The sequence below is a fragment of the Ambystoma mexicanum genome, chromosome 4q, assembly GCF_040938575.1.
Source record: "Ambystoma mexicanum isolate Mex_15411 chromosome 4q, UKY_AmexF1_1, whole genome shotgun sequence".
In the NCBI taxonomy this organism is placed as follows: Eukaryota; Metazoa; Chordata; class Amphibia; order Caudata; family Ambystomatidae; genus Ambystoma; species Ambystoma mexicanum.
The window spans coordinates 595862199-595888491 of NC_090928.1; the positions used below are offsets into that span (position 1 = coordinate 595862199).

A 26293-nucleotide genomic window follows, 5' to 3' on the forward strand; every position below is an offset into this window, starting at 1 on the left:
TGGAGACACCCACTGCGACTCAGCAGCCATGTCAGGAACTGGCACATACCTTGCACGTCCTGCATGTCCCCTCACCCTTACAGGTCCCCTGCGTTTGGGAAGAGTGGGAAAAACTGCATGTCCTCTTTCATTCTCTTTGTCATCAGATGATGATGAGGAGGAACTATCGAAAAGTCACTTCCCTGTTCACTTTCCTGCTCACCCTCAGAAGCAGTATCTGTTTTAGATTGCACATCCGGCTCTGTGCCTTGCTCCAAGCTGGACTCCATCAACGCAGCGAAAGCTTGTGCACCAGACATTATTCGACGAGAAACCATCATTGATGTTGCTATGGAACCCTTAACTGCCCAAAGAACAGATAAAGACTGAAACAATGCGCATGTCTGCTTCTCAAAGTATGGAACCTAGTAGAGTAAGTGGTATTCAATGCCACAGACGTACGCCAAAATGTCAAGACTCTGCTCACAAACTGTAGCAGCCCTCTGCAATATGATGTACTATCAGCATGCTACAAAAAATGGAGTACTATTTTGCAAACACTCACGTGAAATGCTAAGGACCAGCTCACTGGTTTCTTACAAGTGGGTAGACCGCTACAACACACCTGCACCGACAACAAAGGCAACAAAAAAATCTAAGTAAGATATCCTCTTCCGCTATACCTTACACAAATGCAAGTGTGAGGACCAGGATTGAACTCGCAGTACCAATTCAGAGACCGCCAACTTGCGTTGCACTTCCCCTCATGCCTAGGGTGCTGGTGGATGGGAAATGAAGCAGAGAAGCGACCACGTAATGTACTAGTGATTGGGTGAGTTGAAAAGGCAGGGGTGATCATGACAGTCAGTGAAGATAAGGAAAGTACATGGCAGGCCCTTACAGACAATTGCTGGCACACTTTCGACAAAACCCCCTGCTCATTCACGTAGGTTTCTGTGTTGAAGGGGGAAGGTCACAAGGACGATACTACTGCAAGGGCCAGCAAGTGGAATTAGGCTGCTGACAATGTTGATGGTTTGCAACCAAATAAGCAGCACAGACATAGTGAATACATTGACATACCATTAGGGATGTAACGGTATAACGGTATACCGTTAAAGAGACCGTGAACCACTTAATTGAACAATAATAACCGTCACATTATTTATACCGTTCATACCGTTAAGTGTGCTTTTCAATCTGATTTGGAAAGGCTGCAGTAAGCAATTGCTGCGCAGTCTTGGTTTTGCACTGTTGGATGTGCCGTCTGCCAAGTAGTTTCGGTTGGAGCAGTTTTTAATGCCATTCCATAAACCACACGTGCCCTACACAAAATCAATATGTTAGCAATAGGAAGAATAGATACAGTGCCAAGAAGGAAAAGGGTTTACTTTGGGGTGGCGGCTTTGGGGTTTATATATTTATAATGGATAATGTTCTCTAAACATATGGCAATGGGGGATTTCCCTGGTTCTATCATTGAATTTACATATAAGTCGCACTGCAAAATTCACTCACCTCTGTGGGTATTCCCTGCTGCCATACCAAAGGGTAACATGTCAGTGATTACTGAACACCTTTTGGCCCACAAGTAAACTAAAGGCTGTAACGTAAAGAGAAAGTGCGTGTGCGTGCACAAGCGTATACTACCATCAGCCTCCACTGATCTGTGGCATGCAGGTTATCAAGATGGCAACATGTTCATCTTCACCAGTAGCCAGTGGGGAAGCAAAAAGCCTAAATGACCACTTAAGAAAAGCTATTCAGTTTGCTTTGCCAGTTGCAGCAGGCCTCCACCCCACCCCCTCCTCTCCACACGTGTGTTTGTGTTTGGTGGAAGCAAGGCATTTCAGTGGAAAGTATGTTGAAAAGCCCAATTCTGGCCCTGGGTGCCTGGTTTTGTTTGTGATGATACATCTGTCAATTTATGACCTTTTAGAAAATATTTGTTAAGATCAGTTAACTCCACCTGCTATACCGCGATAACCATGATATACCATCATTTGGCAAGAAGGTTATCGTACCGTCATAAAACGAATACCGTGACACCCCTACATACCATGAACAATATTCAATTGATAGTAAGTCAGAGTCTCACTGTCAACATCTGTACTCACAATTTTATTACCATGACACACAATGCAGTAAGTCCATCAGTTACTGGGCTCCGCCCGCAACATAGCGTTTGGGCAAACGTCATAATGTCGGCAATGAACATGTCCATGCCTCTTTTTGAAAGGTGCGCCCCGTCTCGGTGAAACATCAGTTCACCTTTGATGAACCCATGTTGAATAGTCTGAATCCTATCATTGCCCTTTGTCATTCTTGCCAGCTCCCCATTCAGTTTCCTCACTGAGGCATTGATGGCCCTTTCCTTCCCTGGAGTTCTCCAATCCCTCCTGGGAATCATCTGGGACCAGGCCACCACAGTGTTTGGAAAGCTCTGTGATATCCATTCCAGTTCCACCATTGACAGCTGCCGTACCCCTTCCTGTCCCATAGACGACGAATCATTTCCTCCCAGGTGCACCACTATAAGGTCAGGGGGGGGCATCTTCTTTTGCCTGGGCATCGCAATGGCTCCTCTGAGCTGCTGAATGCGCATCCCCGACACCAAAACAGTGCACTGAGAGAGCATCCCTTTGTGACCCAGATGTGGTTGGCCCTCTGAAATGTCCTGCAGCCCTCTGGATGAAAGAGTGGGCGATAGTCCACACAACCCTCATCCTCACGAAGAAATGGAAACGGGAAAACCCCCATGATTATGGCCCACTATACAGTTTATCAATTTGCAAATCTACTGCTTCAACACATGTCTTGCAAAAATCCCAGACGCACACTTTCCCCAATCTCTCATTCATTTCACACGTGAGCGAACAGTAGATCACTATGTAATTGCCACATACTTTTTTGGGAAAGAGGTGAAGGACACACTATGATACCTTGTGCCAATGGCACAGTTGTGCTGGCACAATTGTAATCAGTTAAGGTTTCTGTTCCTTTGGCCCACCCATTGTACTGCACAGTGGTAAGGTGACTTGCATGTACTGCACCGTGATACTTTGGCACAGTGACTATTCTGACAGAGGAAATGACCTGCACAGCAAGTGTGCATTGTATGCTCTCTGAATATAGGCACCCTGACAGAATGTGTGCCAACCATCACAAATGGATACATTTTTGGACAGTTTCATTGTGAGAGCATTGGCCAAAGCTCCAGGACCACCTGTGAAATTGGGGGCAGTCCACCAACAAAGCAGAGAGGCAGCCAAGGTCACACACATCAACCCCAGCCATCCTAGATCTCTGGCTGGCCAGCGCTACAGCTTTCCCCTCCAGGAAGGGATGGGGCCCCTGCTGGGGGTCCCTGCAACCACAGATTGACTTGGGGGGACGAAAGACCCACATGGGAGACAGGCGCCCAAGGCCAGCGACCTCACCCCCGACTGTCCTGGCCCTCTGGAAGGCCTGCGTTGCAGTTTTGCCCCCCTGCGAAAGGAAGGGGACCCTGGCGGGGCTCACTGGGACCACTGCTAGACTTGGACAACACACATGGTGACCATTCCAATAAAAGGAAAGAGCTTCGTACCAAGTGCACATTGCATGCTCAGAAGAATTGACCATCTGCATTACTAGCGCAAACATATTTGAAAAACTGGTGATACATATCTGCACTACATAATTTTTTCCTGCAAAGCATCCATCTTCCTCGATTTAGGGAACACACATCATTGCAGACATGACCTCTCCACTACCCGTTGCCATCCATACCACTGACACTACAGCCACAGTCCCTCACACCACAGTAACCATCCTCCCCCACATTACAGTGCATACGACCGAAAGGACATTCTTTTTTTGCTACTTAAATAAGTCAACGGAAGCTGTCGAATAGCCACTACTGCAAAGTAAACCAAGAATTACAATCTGTACTCAGCCCACCAATACTACATGCAAACTTTGAGGCTGCTATCTGCAAGCCTTTCGATTCCTTCCACCAGAATACATGGCACATCCCATTAATCTACCACCACGGAAGACTGAACTGCACACTGATCGGAAATGGGAATGAGAACAATGGACCTTTGAAAACCCCCACAACAAAGTAAAACTTGTACAGATGCCTTAGTGGCAAACTGCCCTCCCAAGGGAACAGTACTGTTGAGCTGGTCTGGGGGGCAAATCGTGGCCTACACCCGCAAGTGTGTCCCTGCCCACCACAATACTTCCCCCCCAAGCACCCCCTCCCGCTCACGCCACCAACACTCCTGCCCCCAGTTCCCTCCCACCCTACTAGAAATCAGCCCCCCATGTTAATATTGAATGTTGAAATAACACAAATTCCATACTTGCATAGCAAAGGAAAAGTGTGAACTGCAGAAGACCTGTAAAGGGGAAAAATAATACATATATTATCTGTGTCAGCCCAGCCAAAAACCAACCCACGCTGTCATGCTCCCATCATCAATGTCCACTACTGAGCACAGAGGGATATTCACAACATTCATTCTCTTAAAACGCCCAAAGCCCACTTACTATGGTGCTTACTTCCCCTGTCCGAATACTGTGCACAAGAAATGAGCACCACACCAATGTGCTGTGCCATTGCAAGACGCACATCCACCAATCCACACCCAGCACGGCACTTGCTTTCCTTCCAAAGCAGCCAGCCCCCTTGCATGCATCATAATCCCTGGTGTCTAGTGCTCCTTTCACCCCCAATCCTCCAAATCACCAACAGAAACAACAATAATTGTCTTCTTTTGTTTGTGCCTTTGCCATGGGGCTGATGGGCACATTAGTGTGCCAATCTGCCCCCAGGGTGCCCATAACCTACTGCCCCGCCTGCCCCATGTTTTGTGGTGGCCCTCTACCCCCCACCCCAAATGGAGTGGGGGGCATCTCATGCAGCGCTCCTTGGGGTCAGATGTCCCTTCCTAGGCGCAGATATCTGCCCCCCAGGGAGTGCTGCATGAGATGGCCCCCACTCCATTTTGGGAGGGGGGAGAGGGCCACCCTCTCTCAACTACAACATTCCCTGGTGGTTTAGGGTGCCCCTCAGCCCACCTAAAATGCAGCCTACCATTTTCCATTGTTTGTTTTTGTTTACCCAACTTCCCTTGGCGCAGATGGGCACATTAGTGTGCCAATCTGCCCCCACGGTGCCCTAAACCTACTTCCCCATCCATTGGGGGGCCTGTCCTATGTTTTGTGGTGGCCCTCTTTCCCCCCACCCCAAATGGAGAGGGGCATCTCATGCAGCCCTCTCTGGGACTCCTAGAAAGGGCTGCATGAGGTCGCCCCCCCCCATCCATTTGGGATGGGGGGGGAAAGGGCCGCCACAGAATGTGGGACAGGCCCCTCAATGGATGGGGCGGTAGGTTTTGAGTACCCTGGGGGCATATTGCCCATCTGCCCCAAGGGAAGTTGGGTAAAGAAAATTTTGAAAATGGTAGAATGCTTTTTAGGGGGGGCTGAGGGGCACCCTAAACCACCAGGAAATTATGTAAAGGGGGGTGCCCCCCGCACCTCAAATGGAAGGGGGGACTGAGGGGCATACTAAACCACTGGGAAATTATGTAATATAAAGGGGGTGGCCCTCCCCGCCCCCCTCTGCACCCCAAATGGAAGGGGAGGCATCTCATGCAGCCCTCCCTGGGGTCAAATGCCCCTTCCTATGAGCAGATATCTGCCCCCAGGGAGGGCTGCATGAGATGGCCTCCCCACTCCATTTTGGGTGTGGATGTAGAAGGCGACCCCCTTTCCATTACAGCATTCCCTGATGGATTGGGGTGCCCCTCAGCCCCCCTAAAATGCAACCTATTGCCCCATCTATTGGGGGGCCTGCCCCATGTTTTGTGGTGGTCCACCCCCCACCCCAAATGGAGGGGAGCCCCTCATGCAGCCCTCCGAAGGGGGGCCCAAACCTACAGCCCCATAATTTGGGGGCTCGGAGGCAGGGGCTGCTTACCTAGTAATCAGCCCCCCACATCACAAACAGATCCTGGTGGTCTAGTGGCATTGCTGGCCGCGGATTGAGCGCTCTGCGCCCGATCCATACCCAGCAATGCCCAGCAATGCTTTCACAAAAGGTGTCGTTGGAAAGGGGAGAGTCTCCCCTTTCTAATGACACCTCCCTCGATCTCCGGCTTTCAATAAAGCCGGAGATCGAGGGAGAAGGGCTCTTACCTTCGAAAATGGCTGCCGCAGTGAATTTACTTTGTTTCTTGTCGGCATACATTACGCACGCTGACGTGAAACTGAAGGTAATCCAACCCCCGGGCCGTGAAGAGGGACCTCCCCCTCACATAGCCCGGGAGTTGGATTACCGTTTTGTGCGATCCCTGCTTTACAGGGATCGCACAAAACAGAGTGCCTAAAAGGCAGAGCTATCTCGTCCTTGGCAACACAGAGGTAATGTCAAGGACGAGATAGCTCGTCCTTGGCACTTAAGTGGTTCAACAAGGTGAGTCAACACATGTTTCACAAGTAAATAATTCTTCCTGACTAAATGACATCAGTACTTTCGCAGCACTTGGCTGTTTTGACCTGGATTTCAGCGCAAGTCATATTGCCCAAACTAAATGCATACACCTGAAATCTAATCAAGGCTCTTGGAATAAATTATTGTAATATTGTTGCCATAAATGCTCACATAATGATCTAAATGTACTGTAAACCTGGACTAAAGGAGTATTAAAGAATAAATCATAATGTTAAAGATATTTAAATCGTGCACCATCGCCAACGAAGTTGGTCCCCAGACGTTCCGGCAGATCTGTAAAACAAGAAGATGGGCGGGTTAGGTATGTCAGATGAAGAGGGAGTAGGAGAGTGCGCAGAGCTTTGGTACGAGCATGGGACTGGGGTGAGACCTTATGTGCTGTTGGTGCTGTTTGTGTTGTTGTTGCGGTGTGGTGAAGTGCGTGCGGTTTGCTGAGCGAGAGTTGGTTGTGCGGATTTTCTGGTGAATTAATTATGCAGATATTTGAAGTTGGGTTAGTGGGTTATATGTCCTGGTTCTAGCAGATATTCTGTTTAACCAGCGTTCCTGTGGGTAGGCTTAGTTGCTGCTTTCCTTTCTTGACCATCCATCTAACTGTTGAGTGGTGGTGCAGCACGCTCCCGGATGTATTGTAATGAACTTAGTATAATGGGGTTGGCTATGTCTAGTCCAAACGCCCTATACCCCCACCCATCTGGTGTTGGTGCTGTGGATTGACCGCCCCCTATTTCCTTGCTATCTATTGTGACGCAGGTCTGTTGGAGCTTGGGTGTAATTCGGGGCCAGGGTGCTATTGATGAATCGTCCTTGTCCTTCCATCTTGGTCTGCCTATGTATTCAGTCTTTCGTGTCATCCTATCATAGCCATCTCTTAGTTTGTAGTTTGGTATGTTGTAGAATGTCTTCCTTAGATTCTGTTTGTAGTTGATTGTTTGGTGGGATCTGGGATCAGTATTTTCATTTATAATTGTTTTAGCTATGTGTGTGCCTCTGTGGGCGGTCTTCTAGTTACGCAGTGAAGAGCCAGGATTTGAGCAGTTTCCTGAATAGTAGGTGGTTTCTTGTGTTAGGTATGTTCTTTGGTAAGTTGTTCAAGTTATCGGTGCCTGGTGAGAGAAAGAAGATCCTCAGAGTTTTCTTTTGTTGTAGAGTTTCGGTTCCAGGTGGATGTCGCTGCTTGATCTGAGCGTTCTTGTTGGTTGATGAAGGCGTAAACTCTGTGCCTTGGTTGTGGATTGCTCTGTGCGTGATGCACATTGATTTGAATTTGGCTACCTATAAAACAATGAATCAAAGTAGTGTTTTTAGCGCAGGTGTGATGTGTTCTCTTCGGGGTGGTTTGAGAAGCAATCTGGCCGCTGCATTTTGTATGCATTATAATTTTTATTTATACGTCATTCAGGCATACCCAGGTATAGGCTATTGGCGTAATCTACTCTGGACGTGAGGAGAGCTATGATGGTGTTTTGTTGGCGAATGACAGGAATGGTAGGATCCTTTTTGCCAGTCGCAGGAGGAAAGCATGTCTTGAAAAGAACGGGGACTTGTGACTCTAGAGTAAGTTTGTTGTCCATGAGGACCCCCAGGTTTTTTTACAATCGACGATGGGGCTGGGGTTGTACCGAGTTCCCTTGACCAAGCGATGTAGTGGTTGTCTCCTCCGTTTTTTGTGATGATAGTTATCTCTGTTTTGCCTGGGTTAATTTTGAGGTAGTTCGAGTTCATCCAGTTGAATACATCTCAAAGACAGTTATCTAGTGTTGTGTTTTCTTCTTGAGTGTCTTGTATTTTGAAGACTATTTGTGTCGTCTGCGTAGTTGTAGCAAGTGAGGCCGTGTCTTTTGATGATTTTTATTTGTTGAGATAGGTAGATGTTGAATAATAACGGGGAGAAGGATTATCCTTGTGGTACTCTGCATGCGGAGTCTCTTGGGTTGGATATGAAAGGTTTCATCCATATGGTTTCTGTTCTGTTTGTTAGGATCCACAGTAGGGCTCGGTCTGTTATTCCCAGTCCTTCTAATCTCAATATGAGGATGTCGTTAACTGTGTCGAATTCCGCAGAAAGGTCTAGGAGTATCAAGGCAGTACTGTTGTCGGAGTCTGCGTTTGCTTTTTAGGTCATCCCATATTGAGAGGAGAGCTGATTCCGTTCCTCTCTGAAACCAACTTGTGTCTGGTCTAGTGTCACTCCCCCATCTTCATCCACGCGTTCCGTGGACACATCCCATAATCCAGCCCCCACTATCACCACCAAAATACATGCCAGGACATACTCTCCCCTGCAGGCCTGCCGGCAAAGGGTGGGACAAGGTCAGCGACGCCGGTTTTTGCCTCATTTCCCATCCCGGCGTTGGTTTCCGTTCCGGCGTTGGCAGTTGCCATGGAGACGCACCACGGGCATTCTACAACGTCTCCCTTGCCGGCACCTGGGAGCTCCTCCTTCAGCACGTTCGATCACGTGACGGATGATGAGTCACGTGATCATTAGTCAGCGTTCAAAAGCGACGCGCTGACTGCCCTCCAGCGCTTCACAGCTGATCCTGTTGGACACATTACGGATTACAGACTACCACTGACCTCGGATTGATCTTGGACTCTGATTTGGCTTCTTCCTTCATGGTACCTTTGCCTGGAACTTACTCCTTTTTGCTGTACCCTGCTGGAACTGTTCTCTCCTGGACTCGACCACGTTTTCGTCCCCGGACTGCTATTGGATTGCCCTTTTGTTATGAACTTTGTTCTTGGATCACGTACCTTTCAACTGATTGACTCACAGCTTCTGGCATCTACGTCAGGTGGTGATTTCGTCCTACTAAGTGCATTACCAAGCTGTCATCTTGTCGTCACCCTTGCCGGCTGCCTCCGATAACATCCCTACACCAATATTGGGTCCCGACCAACTCTTAAGGGTAAGCCCTATTGTAGACTTCTTACATATTCATATACAAGTCTAGGGTTCTGTGTTTATGACCTAACTCTGTGTTTGCCTTACAGTGGTCATAGGGGGCATCTTCCGGCATTCCTGGTTCCGGCTGACGAAATTCACCACCTGTGGCCTCAAGGACCGCTCGGGCAGTAATTTCTTGTTTGCTCGAGTGGTACTTGGGGACGGAGGTTTCATCGGCTACACGCCCATCAAGTCTTGACATCTAGTAGGCAGTGCTCTTCTATGAATTCTTGGGTTGTTTTGTATATGTAAGTTTCGAGCAGTTTGGCTGTGTATAGGATGTTGGAGATGGGTCTGTAGTTGGAGAGGTCCTCTACGTTTCCTGCTGTATCTTTGAGTAACGGCCTGATGTACGCTGATTTGAAGGAATGTGGCACTTTCCTTGTTGAGATTGAAAGGTTGAGACATTCCTGTGGTATTCCATGGGAGTTCCTTGTTTGAGGATTTATTTATATATGTCCAGGGGGCAGGGATCCTCAGGAGAACCTGTTTTGTTTCTTTGATTTACCAATTTGACGAAAGTCTCCACTGATATTTCGGGGAAGCTTCGTAGTTTGTTCGGATGTTCCTCGTGAGGATAGGTGGGTTCTGTAGTATGTTCGCATGGTCTGCTTTGTATGGTTTGTTGGATGGTAATGATTTTGTTTTTGAAGTGGTCTGCTAGGCCATTGCATAGTTTCATTGATGGTATTGGCGTGTTGTTGCAGCCAGGTGGATTTTATTTATTGCATTTATGATTTTGAAGAGTTATTTTTGGGCATTTGGTGCTTTGATGATTTGGTTGTCGTAGTATTTCCTCTTTGCTTTTTGTATTTCTTTTTTGTATGAGTGGATATGTTGTTGAAATTTCAGTTTATTTCCAGTGTCGTTACCATTTTGCCATTGCTCTTTTACGTGAGGTAGTGAAAGGTTTTTCTTTGGCGATTTTGTCGATCGTTGTTATGATCAGGTGTGAAGTAGAGCTACTTTTTTGCCCAGGTCCATTTCTTCCATAATTGTTGCTTGTGGTTTGCTGAGTTCCAGAAGTTCAGTTAGGTTGGAGCTTTTGATGGTTCTCCAGTCTCATTTCATGGTAATCGGTGGTTTGTCTTGTTGCTTGTTTATTGGAGTGCTCATTGTGATTACGAAGGGAATGATGAGGTGGTCACTCCAAAGTATTTGAGTTGGGGGTGCCGTTCTTATTGGCGAAGATTGCGTCAAGTGTATGCCCTACGGAGTGGGTTGTTCCTTTCACTAGTTGTTGTAGATTAATTGCTGCTTGTTGGTCGGTTAGAGAGTTTTGTGTGATTGTGGTTTCTTCATAGAACCAGATGTTGAAATGAATGAGGACGATCCGATGATAACGCTCGATGGCTAGGATGGTGATTATGTTACGCTCACCTGGTTCCCACAGGGGCGTCGATCGAACCCGGACAGTAGTGGCCTCCACCAACGTGAAGCGTAGGGCAAATATGGCTGTCTGGACAGACCCGCCTAGTCTCGTGTGCTTGACTCGTAGGAATATTCTCCTGTAGATGGAGAAAGGGAATTAGTCCCGTGGATTTGAGTGCAGACCCCTCCCCACTGCTCCCGCTCTCCCTGCTGGCCACCTCCGATATTCCCACTTGGTGTCCTCACCTTATGTTTTTAATGGATGAGCTCTCCATCCTGCGTGGCTTGCAAGGGTGCGTAGATACCAGTTACTTCACTGGTTTGGGGTATTGGAGTTCTGGAAGATTGACTCCGGAGTTTAAAGAGTTCAATATGTCCAATGCTCATTCTTGCACCCCTTTGGTGATTTTGCGTCAACAAATACTGTCTGGAGGTTGCTGGAGGGCGTTCAGGTAAGAGTCTGTATTACCCAACACTATCCGGTAAAGTTGCGTGAGTTTAACTTGTTTTTTCCTCCCTTCATAGATGCGGCGTAAGAAGATGCAGTGTTTTGAAGGATAATGTCTCCGGTGGTAAATCAGGTATGCCTTGTGGTAAAACGATTGTCTTTGTAGTCTCTCTAGGCTCACCTCGCTATTCCTTTGTCTTTTTTCCCCAGGTGTTGAAGATCGCCGAAGAAAATGATGGAGGCAGCGCCGAGTCGAAGATGCTGTGGACTGGTGAAAATGGAGCGGCGCTGCAGCTGCGAAGCGACGCGCGTCGAAGTAATGTCCCTTCAGGCTCGGAATGGTGCTAGATCCTGAATCAGGTAAGGAATTAGATTAATGTCCGTAACCTAACCTCTTCTCCTATTTTCCCCTTTCTTCTAGGAGCTCTGGATGCGAGTCGGGCGTGGCAGAAGACTGGATGCAGGTCCGCAGGCACGGTGAGCGTTACGCTGCAGAATGCAGAATAACGCAAAGCGTGTGTTGTAGATCGGGCGTGGTTTAAATAGCCTCAAAAGTAGTCCCAGGTAAGAAGTCCCTAGAACCACACCCGAGTTAAAAAATAGTCCTTGCAGAAAAATAGTCCCTTCCAGGTCTCACGTTGGCCTGGATGCACATGCAGCATGGTCTGCCTGAGGTAAGTGATGACTATGAGCCTGGCGTCTTAGGCGCCAGGACTGATTCCTACTATGAGCCTGGCGCCTCAGGCGCCAGGACTGAACTCCGATAGCCCCCAGCCGGGGCTTCTGAGGTTTTGCTAAATGTCTGGATGCCTGCTTCTGGGGTGGATGGGCTTGGTCCAGATGCCCGGGGGTAGGCATCAGGACAGATTACTTCTGTGAAGGCGTCTATGAAGGTTGCATCGTAGTTTGGCAGTCTGTACATCAGTTTGAATCTCAGGTTTGTTTGGGGTTTACTGATAGGCATACGATTAAGGATTCACATTTATCGATGTGTAGTGGGTCTTCCAATTTGATATCCAGGTGTTCCTTGTGGATGATTGCCAGTCCCCATCTTTTGGTTTTTCTGTTTGCTTGGACGCATTTGAATTTTTCAGGCAGGCAGTTGTTGAGGGTGATGTTGTAATTGTCGTCCAGCCATGTTTCAGTTAAAAATAGGATGTCGATACCTCTATCACATAGGTCGTATATTTTGGTGGCATGTTTGGACATTGACCTTGCATTGATTAAATTGTAGTGGACCTTTTTGGTGTGGTTTTGTTTATTAGTTGTTCCTTGTTTTGGTTTGTAGTTGTTCAATCGGGATGCTTCCGTATTGAAGTTGATTGGATGAAGATCAGCGAAGGGTGCTTCTACATTTGAAGCAGTCCGCTAGATTGACAGCTTGGCTGTTCAATCGCAGTGCTTCTCTAGTGATGCTGATTGGTTGATGATCAGCGAAGGCTTCCTCTTCATTGAATCGGTCTGTTAGGTTAATGGTTGGGTTGTTTGTTACAAGGGTTTCGTCGTCTTGTCTGATATGTTGTGGGTATCGATGGTGCCCTTCTGTTCTTGTGATGTATGGGGTAAGGGGGTTGGAATCTTCCCACTCTTCTTGGGTGCTCCCGTCTTTTTTCTGGCTGTTTGCAGGGATTCTTTGCTTGTCTCGAGATGTCAGTGTCATTGAGGTATCGAGCCTCTGTGGTTGTCACGAGGAATGGTGTAAGATATAAAGATTTTTCTCTTACGTAGTTTGTTCTGATGATAGCAGTGATAGGTGGGGTGTTTTCTGCATTTGAGGCCGCTTCTACTGGGGGCAGTTGGATTTGTGTATCTTTGTCTATTGTTGCATGATCTTGGTCTCTTTCTCGGCGTCCATTTCTGCATCGGGGCATTTTGGTTCTCGGTGCAGAGATAACAGGGCAAGTGGTAGTCTGTAATGTCTTGTGCTAGGACAGTATTGGTGTTTCCTCTAATCTTGATATGCTTGGGTGCTTTCTGGTGCCGTCTCTCCTTCCGTCGGTGGGTTTGGTGTGTTTCCTATAGGTGCACTTTCTGGAGTTTTGGGGTGAGTACTGAGCTTTCGGTTGTCGGGCGGTCTAGGACTCAATTAAGGTAGGTATTGATGGGGTTCTCAGAGGTATTGGTGGCAGGATGGTGGGACCTAGATTTCACTGATGTTATAATAGAGAATGGCAAGCAGTATTTAACGCCTCAATTGGGGACTTGAACGGCGAGAGAGAGAGGCCCGTGTTTTAAACGGTCTCGGGTAGTAGTTTGAATAGCTAGATTTGACACCCCTTGATAACTGGAGGAAGGTCTAGGTTTCAGAGAGTGACAGGCAGTAGTATAATACCCAGATCTGAGGCGACCAGATAGCAGGAGGAGGCCTAGGCTTCAGATAGTGGCAGGCAGTATTTGGGACGTCTAGGATTACTGATAATATGATCAAATTCCTAGAGTTTGACGCACGTTAACATTAAAAGCACTATCAAAGTGTGGACCTTTCTGGATGTGAATCAAGTTGATCTCAACAAATTCCCCAGTGTGCGACGCAGGCCTAGGTTTCAGGGAGTGGCAGGCAGCCGCAATATACCCATATCTGAGGCAGCCAGACTGTGGGAGAAGGCTTAGGCTTCAGACAGTGGCAGGCAGCACTCGGGACATCCAGGGCCAAAGCTCCTGAGAGCGGGAGAGGTTGGAGCAGGCTAGCAGTCAGAGTGCTATCATAGTGTGGACCCTTCTTGGTGCGAATCAAGTTAATCTCAACAAATTCACTAATGTGCGATGCAGGCTAGCAATTACAATACTATCAGTGTGGAGCAGGCTAGCAATTAAAATAGTATCGCAGTGTGGAGCAGGCTAACAATTACAGCACTATCACAAGCTAGCAATTACAGTACTCTCATAGTGTGGAGCAGGCTAGCAATCCCAATACTATCAGTGTGGAGCAGGCTAGCTATCACAGCGTGGACCCTTCTAGATTTGAATCGAGTTAATCTCAACAAATTCATTAGTGTGCGACGCAGGCTAGCAATTATACTACTATCACAGTGTGTAGCAGGCTACCAATTAAAGCACTATCACTAATGTGCGATGCAGGCTAGCAATTACAATACTATCAGTGTGGAGCAGGCTAACAATTACAGCACTATCACAGGCTAGCAATTACAGTACTATCATAGTGTGGAGCAGGCTAGCAATCCCAATACTATCACAGTGTGTAGCAGGCTAGCTATCACAGCGTGGACCCTTCTAGATGTGAATAGAGTTAATCTCAACAAATTCTATAGTGTGCGACACAGGCTAGCAATTATACTACTATCACAGTGTGTAGCAGGCTACCAATTAAAGCACTATCACAGTGTTAACTTATGTTAATTGAACTTGTTTAGCGCACAGTCGCCCAAGGGCATCATGGAGCCGACTTGGCACTAGGGCTACCACTACCGGAGGATGAAGATGAGAAGGAATAAACGGCAAGACCTTCTTTAGGATTTTTAGGTGAAAATAGCCCGACTGACAGATGCCAACTGTGCGTGCATTGAGTGACGCGAACATCACAACACCCAAGTTCTTCACCTTATCAGTAGTGGCCAGAAGAGGGCCAAGAGCAGAAGGCCAAAAGGAAGACACCCAGAGCAAAGGATCGGGGGGGGGGGTCACCACCAACACCTCAGTATTGTCTCCATTAAGCTTCTGCCAATTGTGCTTCAGCCATTCCCCCACGGCAGTCAGGCACCGAAACCGTCACAACCACACCTCAGCCCGATCCTGGTCTAGGCGAATCGGGATCTGTGTGTCGTCTGCATATACTTAGCACCTGATGCCAAAGGAGTGGATGAGACACAACAGAGGCCAGATGTAAATGTTGAAGCGCATAGGAGACAAGGCTGATCCCTGAGGGACACCACATCGGAGCGAGAAGACCCCAGAAAGATAAGGAGGAACAGCAAGAATGTGGGCTATATTGGCCAGGAACTAGGCAAACCAAGACAGTACCTGGCCTGAGATACCAACTTGGGCCAGGCGGGTTGAGCCAGATGAGGTGGTCCTTGGTGTCAAACGCAGCTGAAAGATGTAATAGAATCAGGGCCCCAAACCCTCCTGCATCAACCAGCCTGGCCATATCATCTTGGACCGAGACCAGGACACACTCAGTCCCCCGTCCTGGCCTAAAACCAGATTGAGCAGGGTCAAAAAGATCTGTGGATTCCATAAAAGCAGAAAGCAAGCAGGGGAACCAGTAACTCAAGAAGTTTCATAAAGAAAGGTAGCAGTGAGATGGGACGATAGAGGGTAGCAGAGGATCAAGTGAAGGCTTTTTAAGAAGAAGAATGACAGTAGCAGCCTTAAGATCCGGGGGACTGAAACCTGCTTGACAAGGGCAGGCTAGCAATAACAATACTGTCGCAGTGTGGAGCAGGCTAGCAATTACAGTACTATCACAATGTGGGTTATTTTGTTAAGTGGCAGGGATTCCAGGGTAGAGTAATTGCTCTATCCTTCACCCTGGCCACTCCTACCTTGGTGTTGGTTGACGGCTGGCCACTGGCTTCCCCTTCCCCTGCTGACACCTGCAGACATTTTCTGGTGCCGCCTCTGTTGGAGCTGCCCTTTGCCTTGGGGCCCTTGGCCGCAGGGGCTGCATGGGCAGAGGCCTGCCGTGGGAAGGTCAGTTATGACCTGCAGGCACCAAACGGGATGGTGGGTGGGATGGGAGGCGGGACAAGGAAGTGGAAGCGGGCTGGGGTTTGAGGGAGTGGATAGGGCACACTACGGGGCAAGTGTGCTGCAGAATTCACAAAAAAACACCCAGGCAAGGCCCAAGAGGGTCTTTCTTTCCCAAAACACTCACTTGATACTAGAATATTCAAAGAGGTGAGCATGTAATGTAAATGTTTTCCATGAAATGTTAACAAAATACTTAAACGCTTACAACTTCTCTGTAGCACATGTTTTGGTTTTGAATACTGTAAGAGCCTGCTGGTGTATTGAAATTCCTGACCTACTGAAATTATTCATTGTAAGTTGAATTCCCAATCCCTGTTGGTGGTGGAGTATTTTTGTGTAGTGTCTTTTGCCCTTGTGATTGGCACAGTGTGAGATTCTGTGTTATGGTTATCACATACCTGCCCCTTGTAATTTAATTGGAGCTTAAAAAGGAAATCATTGGTTTTGAAAAATCTTTGATTGGCTTAGAACACATTTCAACGTTTCGTGATTAAATGCAGAAAAGTGGTGTCAACGTTTGACTTGTGTGATTGCTTATGCTCAGATTGCATTGTACATGGAGAGCTCTTTACAGGTAAAGGACAAAGGAATAAAAGATTGGACTACTGTCATACACAGTACGGTTTGGTTAACTGTCACCCATTGTTTTATGTACAACTAGTCTAGAGGCCAGTGTACACGGGCCAAAGTGCAGATTTACATTAATGCAATAGAACCACCATATATCCTAAGCCCTACAGCTCCCTCAGCAGTGACAATAGGCGACGCAACAGCATCGGACAAACATACATCTGGCTTTTCATTATATTGTTAGAGTAGATTTGATGTGGGACAGGGTATCCATCTTCCAAATGTTGTCGTTCTAAAATGTGTTCTTACTCTGTGTTACATCCTGTAGGAACTTGGAATCTGCAGAAATCCCAGTGTACTCTGTAAAAGGCCATAAAGAAATTATAAACTGCATAGATGGAGTTGGTGGTTTAGGAATTGGCGAAGGAGCACCAGAAATTGTGACCGGAAGCCGAGATGGTGAGTCAACAGTACCCTTTTATGGCTTGCTCTAACTCTCACTTGAGAGGTGAATTTAAAGAAACACTATGCATCATTTGTTTTCAATTTATCTTTATTGCATCTGTTTTTTTATTTGTTTTCATTGCCTTTGCAATGTTCCATCCATGTTTAGGTGTAATACTTGATTTCTACCCGAAGAATAAAGAACACAAACATTGATTCATATTGGTTTCAAGCAACCACTGCCCAAAAAGCATCCCTGAAAATATTAAGGCAGAGATCTAGGAAATTATTATTGCATTTGAGCGTGGACCGGGAGGCATTGAAGAGCTTTACATTCATAGGAAGAACACGATGAGAGAAACGTTCAACTACTTACTGTTTATGACATTACTTTAAGGAAGAGGTAGCAATACATGTATGCTTTTAAACTGTTTGCACAAATTTAGTTTGTGATTAGTAGATTAGACCTAGTTCCTTTCTCTAAAGAGTCATACATTGTTATTTGTGGTTGTGAAAAGAACACATTAATTGGTAGTCTTAAAGGTGAAAAACAAAGTAATCCTTTGTATTACTGTGAGTCTGTCGGTTAGTAGGGTGTCATCTGACTTGTTTCATACAGGGATACAGATCACTGGTTCATGTGAAATGTTAAATATTTTATTGCATTCACTAGCCTGTGTTTCGCATTTAACATGCTTTTTCAAGGTTTCACAAATAGTTGATGTACATTCACTGCTGAGCTAGTTTGAGCCATGTCACATGGCCACCATGACCCATAGAAGTATTAAATGACTTGGACACCAAGCAAACTTTTCTTATTGTATAGCATTAATTGCTTTTTGTTGGGGTCAAATTCCATTTGTGAGGGGGGGTCTGCTTAACCCTCTTAGGGGACCCCTAATGTATTTGCTTTTCCACCACTTGGGGTTTTAGGATGTTTGACCCCTTTTGTGGTCAGAGGGACTTTTACTGAAGTCCCCCTGTAACCATTTTTTTTCTTTTTTTTAGTATATGGTTCTGTTAGCTATGACAAATTATGGGATCATGTCCCTTCTCCCTGGGGATTAGGGGGACACAGTGAGGCTAGGGAAGTGAGCCCCCCAAGTAACATTCCTCCTAGGGGTGGCAGAAAGTGGGACCTCACAGGAAGAGACTCCCCTCATGGGGACAAGGACTCCCGTTCCGTGGTGGAACTGCCTAACACTGTTGACCATGAAATCCATGAAGTCTGCTGAAACAATCTGAAAGCACTACTGTAAGCTATTAAACCACTGTCCTTTCTTCCTGTAAATATTGATACCACCAAGATCAGGAAGTACAAAATGAACATATAGTCTGCTCTCAAGTCTTCTTCCAGGTGTTCTGTGAATAAGACGATTGATGGAGTTATACAAACTCTCCTTTACCAAGTACAGAAGGTACTGGAAAGCCCCAAGGAAGCATGAAGAATACACAATGGACACAAAGGATCAGTCCACTGGGGAGGAACCAGCTGAATGAAATAGAAATTGACCCAATGAGAAGTGAAACCATTGTTAAGCCAAACAGACCCGGGAAGTTCAAACCTGCAAGCTAGAAGCTACGTCGGGGAAGCGAACCTTCAGTCGGGAGGGCGGTGACAGCAGATTGCAGGGGTATTTTGCAGGCTGATGCAGAGCAGGCCTGACTGGAGGCTGGAAACTGAACACTGATGACATCACCTGGAGGAGGTGGACTGAGCGGTCCATTAACTGCGCCAACACCATCTGGCCGGGGACCCCGCAGAGCCAAAGCACTGCAGTGGGGAGCAGAAAGAGAAGCAGGGAGAAACTTCCATGGGAACGCATCAACCCAAAACCCAAAGAACAACTGGTGATGTGGTTCCAACAGATAAGAGGAAGCGGGGGACCGGTAGTGGATTGGGGATGGGTGCTGAAGCTAAAGAAGGCACCTAGAGTAATCTCACTCGCCTCAGTAACTGTATCAAGAGTATTGAAAGGAAAGAAAGCCTTCGGAGTAATCTCCCTCGTCTTCAGAGTTGGTATAGTAGTATCAAGTGGGAAGATTACATCACTAGTGATGTTCCTCATCTCAGATGTTATGTCAAAGAGACTGAAAGAGAAGAACATATCGGGATTATTCTCCCTCAACACTCGATCATCAAAAGAGACATTCAGGTTAGAGTGTCACGAGAACAATCTCCTTTGTCAGTGTTAGAAGAAATCAAGGACACTATGGAACAGTTCCCTTGTTTCCTCTGACAAGAGAAGGGGAAAGAAAAACAAGAAATAACGGTGTGTTGGAAATAAAAGGAGTGATTGACTTTTAAGCAAGCCCTAAGAGAAAACTGTAAAGAAGTGTAAAGGTTGATTAAAAACAATGGTTGAAGGAAACTATCCGAAGGCTCAACTAGGAGAAGGGAGTCCTTCTCCTTGTTCTTCCACCTGAATGGTTGAATCCGACATCAATGAAAAGGGTTCCAAAACAGTAACTTGGGGGCTGATCAAGTCAACCAGAGGAGATGGCAGTTGTTGTACTATTGGACCACTAAAAGGGAGTCATTCTCCTGGAACCATGACGGGTATCAAAGTTCTTCTTTATGTAAGGTAGGGAAAACCCTTTAACCCTTTAGAGATAGGGGAAGATATGCCTTTTCTATTATTATTCAAATAAAGGTTGCTGTTAACATTGCACCCCTTTGTCCGACTCCTTTCTCCAGCATGCCACATAGCCCATAGGGCGCTTCACACTGGTGTGCTTTTGGCGCAAAGATAATTATATCACTGTACATCAATTTTCGGAAGTAACTGGTGGAAGCTGTAATTTACTATGGTTTTCACCAGTGGTGCACGCTGATACACTGCAATTAGTATCCTAATCTATCTTTATTGGTAGCCATTGGATTTCTAGTGAATTTTTGTAAGCCCTGCTCAAGGCCATTTTGGGTGATGACTAAAGTGGCAGTTCCACACACATGTGCTATCTCTGAGCCCAGGTCAACCCTATATTGTGGGTTGGACTGGTTTATACCAGTCCCTAGACTGACACTATTACTCATCATGTGTGTGGACCAGAGTGTTTGGTAGTTTGTGGGGGTAAACCTGATAGGCTGGCCTTTGTGACAAGAGTATTCACCTCTTCTCCACAGGGGATCCATCCCCTTTGAGCCTAGGGAGGTGAGCCCGCTCCATAAGACCCTCCCTATGGATCTGGGAAAGTGGGAGTGACTTCCCTCTAGGTGACAAGGACTCCGATTCCCATTAGGAACACCCTATGCCAGAAAAACTATCTGCATACATAGGACTGCCTGTAAACACCAGTAACGTACGCATGCATTGGCGTGTGTGACCGCATCTTGGAGTAAGACAGACAACAGATTAAAAGTAAACCCTTTTATTAACTTAAATGTCAAGATGGAACAAACGCCTATCTTGCCCTATACTATGATGGGATTTCCCTACCATACTAAAACTAAGAAAAGTTATTAAGTTCTACTTAGGAATCTGTCTGTGTGCAAAACATATACTTGCCCTCACACCTAATCTCTTACAACGTGTAGGGATGTCAACAATCAACAAAAAGTGTACAGTATAAAGTTCACAACTTTGTTTAGTTCATAGCTTTCTTTCCGCTCCCTTCCCCAAGTATAAAGCCTTTCTAGCAAAAGTATCAGGATTGCCTTACATTTCAAAATAATATAGAATTAGCCAGGTCTCGGGGTTCCCTTCACCAGGTTCCAAAACGCAATATATCCTGAGACTCCGTCCTCAAGTCAATAAGTAGTTCAAAACCTCTGGGTTCCCGTCACCAAGATTTACGTTCAATGATGTATTGATTTTATGTTTCCAAATGTTTACGCCACACTTGCACCCTCTGCATATGGCTGGTCTTTGCACAAAAGAATGTCTATGTTGAAAGTGACAGTTCATTTTAATTCACTTTTTAAAATTCACCCGCAAAGTTCCATTCACTTTGAATTATAATAAACATTGGGTTTGTTGGCTGTGTTAAAGTTCTATTCATTTTAAAGTTCAATATACCTTGTTTCTTTTATTGAATAAATTGATTTGTAGATTCAAAATAGAAGAACGTTGTTTGCACTTTGTTTCATTCAGTTTTGGACTTGGCGTACAGTGCATTCATTTAAATAACGTTTAATTTCTTTAGAATCTTCATGAGTAATGATCTTTCCGTGCGGTATTCAGAATGTACAATATATTTAAGTTTTATTTTCAGTTTGCTATTCAATAAGGTTTTCATGTAAGTCATTCTGTTAATTTCAATTCACTCTGTTGTAATATGCCTTTGAAGTTTTGCCTTTAACTATGCCCAGCACTCAGACTTTCGACAACATGCTTTCATATACATGCGAACACTCCGTAACAAAGTATCCTCTCTCGTTCAAGGATTAACAAGTTTTATTGCTGGTATGCAAGGATTCGAATCGGAGACATTCGACAATGTGTCTTACTTCATGTAACCACTCCGATACAAACTAACATTGCGCATAAAATCAATAACTTGCATACCGGGTTTCTGTTTGCTTAGAAACTCACTGGTTGCTTCGATGTGAGTTCCTGCAGCGCAGATCTCCTGGCCTTCTGATTGTTGCCTCTGAGCTCCACCTCCTGCCCAAGGCACTCCCGAGTCGTTTCTACTCCCAGGAGACGAGCGCTTCGAGCAATAGAAAAAGGGGCAGCCTTCCCACACGGCTCCCCTTTCTATTCTCCTTCGGTTCCACAGAGCCCCAGCTCCCGGGCCGCTCTTCACTGAACCATAGGTGTGCTCCACACAGGTAGCTCCCAGCTGTGTCTCTTGGCCTCTCTGCTGCTGCTGCAAATTCACTGGCACTGCTCCGGTCACTGCTTCCTACCTCACTCTCATTTGATGGTGCTTTTATACACCTGCAGACCCTTAACAGGCTGCAGGTGTGAGTTTACAATTCATTCTGCCTGACCATCATTAAGAGGACATGTTTGACCTCTACTGCTCTCAGCAGGCCTCTTCCTCGTCCAAGTACCAGAGTGGTGAAAGCAACTAAGACTCATTACTCCGGGTTGCCTCTTCCTCGTCCCAGTACCTTTTATAGTTTTACATGAGGAAATCATGGGAGTTGATTTATAATACTGCATGAAGATGGGGGAAGGGTTGTTGGGTTGATCATTATTAAGGAAAGTGGAGTACCATGTCTCTCCCAAGGGTATCCCCCCCTTCCAGTACCCACAGACCCTCCACCCAGGTGATCCTCCCTTGCTTGTCCACACCCAGAGTTGGGATCCAAGAGCGATGGCCTTTCCCTGTCCACCTGCGCAGAGGACCCATGGGGGAATAGGAGTGTGAGTACCCTCGAGTTTCTCACAAGAGGCGAAACAGAGTGGAGCCAGCGGCAACCTGTGAGAAAGCAGAGCAAGGAGCTCGGAAGCCCGGCGTCGAACACAGTGGAGCAAGAACTGTACAGACTGGATAAATAGGACTGTCCTGACAGGTGGCGTGACCATGAAAAGATCGTGGTGGGTTGGGGACCTGACTAACGAAGCAGAGACCAGAACAAGTTGGAGGAATTAACCCTTCCTTCTGCAAAGCTGCTCTGTGAGCCAATGATGAGAGAGAGAAGTGAGATACCGGAGACACACTAGCCAAAGCAAATGTATCCCAACGCTGAGCCCAGTGAATCAACCCACGCTAACTGAAGGTATCTTGGTGATTCTGACAAGGGGGAGGCAACAGGGACTGTGTGAACTTTACCGAAGGAACTGCAATATTGTGGCCGAAACCTGAAGAAAGCAGGAAGCCCTGTATTGAGAGAGTCCACGAGAGTTGGTTTATATAACTTGTAATAAATGCTGGCATTCTGTGATGAAACACTTCGATAAAACAGCTGTATGTGGGCTCTCAAACACAAAATGTTTGTTGTCCCAACAAGTTCCAGGGGAACTCAATCTTCTGGCAGACGTGCTTAGCAGAGATTTCCCTCTGCCCATAGAATACGAATGGCGTCTGCACGAAGACATCGTGTCCAACATCTTTGCAGAATGGGGCTTCCCAGAGATTGCCCTGTTTGCAACTCAGGAGAACACCCAATGCCAAGACTACGCCCTCAGGTACCCCCAGAACCGCTCCAAGGGGAACGGTCTATGTATAACATGGTCAGGGAAATTTGTTTATGCTTTTCCCCCAACTCCCCTATTCAACAAGATAGTGCACAAGATGCACCAGGAACTAGTCACCATGATATTGGTAGCCCCCATGTGGACCCGCCAACCCTGGTTCGCTCATCTAATGGAAATGTCCCTCTCCCCACCAGTAAAACTACCCTGCCCGTACAACATGTTGTCTCAGGACAGGGGGGAGACCCTACACCCATGCCCACAAACTCTGAATTTAGCATCCTGGCACCTGAGGTCATAGAGTTTGGACACCTACAGCTCCCTCAGAGGTGCATGGACATACTCAGGGAAACTAGAAAACCTAACACCCGTTATTGCTATGCCAGCAAATGGAAACTTTTTGTTATCTGGTGTAATGCCAAGGGCGTCACTCCCATCGATTGCTCACCCACACACATTGTGCTGTACCTAACCCATTTGTTGGACACAGGGTTGGTATTCAATTCCCTAAAGGTTCATCTGGCTGCTCTTTCAGCCTACACCACAGCACAACAAAAGGTGCCGTGGTGGAAGATACCAGTGATTAAGGCCTTTATGGAAGAGGTTAAGAGGATTTATCCTCCCATTTCTCACCCAGCTCCTGGATGGGATCTAAATATGGTTTTAACCAGACTCATGGTATCTCCCTTTTAGCCAACGTATAAAACAAGTCTAAAAGACCTTACCTATAAGAAGGCCTTCCTAGTGGCTATCACTTCTATCAGAAGGGTTAGCGAACTACAGGCCCTTTCTGTTCTAGACCCCTTTGTTACAGTCCACAGGGATAAGGTAGTTCTGCGCACTGATCCCAGATTTGGGCCTAAATTCATCTCGAAGTTCCATGTGAACCAATCGATTGAACTACCTACCTTTTTCCAGAATTCCACTAGCATGGCTGAAAGAAGCCTACATACACTAGATGTGCGCAGGGCAGTCATGTTCTACCTGGAAAGACCTAAACCACTGCGGAAAACAAACCAAATTTTTGTTTCAGTGGCAGCTGGTAGCAAAGGGGATCCTGTCTCTAAATCGGCTATCTCAAGGTGGATTGTCAAATGCATCACACTGTTACACTCTTGCTAAGAGAGAACTTCCCTTCAAGCCTAGAGCACACTCTACTCAGGGCACTGGGGCTTCCATAGCATTCATTGCAAATGTTCCCCTAGAGTCCATTTCCAAAGTGGCAACCTGGAATTCTGTACACACCTTTACAAAACACTATTGCCTAGACATTAATTCTAGGTCTGCTTCTCAGGTGGGACAAGCAGTACTAACACATCTTTTCTCTACTGTTCCTTCTCACAACCCCCCTCCAACTCCGGGTACTGCTCGCTAGTCTATGCAAAGCATGTGATTCTAAGCAGATTAACAAGCATCAGAAGACATGCATTACTTACCGTAATAGCATTTCTGATGATTGTATCACCTTACATTCACATGCGCCCTCCCTACCTCCGCTCGGTGTGGAAGGAACATAGACGTCTTACTACTTTCTCTCTTCATGTACTCACTCACAATAGCCTTGGGCTCCCTCATGGCAGAAAAAATACAATCGGAGGGACCTCGGCGCGTGAGGGATTTTGGGTACACTACACGTCGCGATAGGGATAGTGTTACAGACACGCCTATGCCGACGTCCCTTTCGGTCCCTGAAAGACGAGATGCAATACTCCGCGGTTACCAATGGATGTAGGACCATATGCACAGCATGTGAATCTAAGCAGATAAAATCATCAGAAATGCTCTTACGGTAAGTAATGCATGTCATATGATGCACCAACAGAGAGGAAGAGAAAACCACAGAAATAAAAAGTTTAAAGTTGCTAAGGAGGAAGGAAAAAGATTATAGTTTATATAGGAATGCATGAGACCAAAGATTTTAGCACATATCAAGAGCTAAAGAGATTTATCCGTTAGGGATACCAAACCCGGACAAAAACTTTACACCACATTTTGGAGCTGTTGTACCTTGGAAACCCTAAAAGAAAGCTGAGCGGCTTGGATAAAGGGAAGCTACCTTATTTAGTTATTTCTAAGTGGTAGGGCCAGATAGGATTAGATTGTGGGATGGAGATGGTCTTGTTTTGGACTTCTAACTATGGACAAAGACCTTTAGCTCGTTTGGTTAGGCAGGGAAAACCTAATTGCAATAGGGCAAGATCGACCTTTTTATTATTTTTGTCAAATAAAGAATATGCAGACGTCCAACTTGTGTCCGACTCCTTCTGGTTTGCCACACCACCAAAACCTTTGTTTAGGTGCCATGTTGTCCTAGGGACTTTGGTGCTGAGATTGTCTCTGGGCATTTTGCCACCTTGGTCATCCGTCTTGGTGTAGGAAGGGGATACTTGTTCCACATCTCGCCTGTTATGTTAGGCCGCACTGGATTGCCTCTGCTTTTGTCTTCATTATGTCCTTTTTTTTCAGCTGGTTTCCGCCCTTTTTATCCATTGCGTCACTGGAACGTGTAATGTCTGGTTCTTCTGTGCCTTCCTGGAGCCATCTTCACCATTGCTTTCACTATGACTGGTGAGCCTCTCTCCAAGGAAGGCTGTTTATTACTCTTGTGGGTTGCTGGATTTATTATTGATCTGGCATTCACTGTTATGGGTGACCAGGCCCTGTAAACTGCCCTGCAAAAAATGTGTGTACTCACTGATTTGTTTTGCCATTGCTGATTTGACTTTTTGTCCACAACTGAGTGCTTACCTCTGGATTGTTCGGTTATTCAAGAAGCTTTCCCTCTCCTTTTATTCCTGATGGTCGTGCATTTCTGCCGGCCACCTTTCTCATGCGTTTTTCTATAGACTTATAATGGTCCTTCTATGCTTCTCACCTTCCTAAAGCTGCTGTGTTTCTAACCTGACACTGGATTTCTCAGAGGATCTCATCTGGCGACCACTTGGGTCGATCGCGGTCTTGACTGCAGCTGTGGGTAGAACTGGAACGTGCCAAACTTTTCCACATAATCTCGATTTTGCCTGCTGATTTTGTCCTATTGATTCCAATGGGGAACATTTTGAACTTACCTGAAACTCTTAGTGTGTACGTATGTGCCTTTTGTCAGATTCATCGTGAATATAATTTTTTATTCCGCTAATGCGCACCCTCTGATATAACACCCCCCTAGTACACTTTCCCACCCCAGACACTGGAACAAGGAACCGGCTGTATTTGGAGTTAAAAATCAT

At 46.3% G+C, this 26293-nt stretch overlaps 1 protein-coding gene across 2 annotated transcripts in view; it reads left to right on the forward strand.

Annotated features, from left to right (window-relative positions):
- The window catches only part of DNAAF10 (dynein axonemal assembly factor 10), a 437693-nt gene that overhangs the window by 96845 nt on the left and 314555 nt on the right, over positions 1-26293 (forward strand). For both annotated transcript variants that reach the window (XM_069608145.1, XM_069608146.1), the window contains exon 3: positions 16862-16992. In XM_069608145.1, the coding sequence (XP_069464246.1) occupies positions 16862-16992 (131 nt within the window). The remainder of the gene's footprint in view (positions 1-16861; positions 16993-26293) is intronic.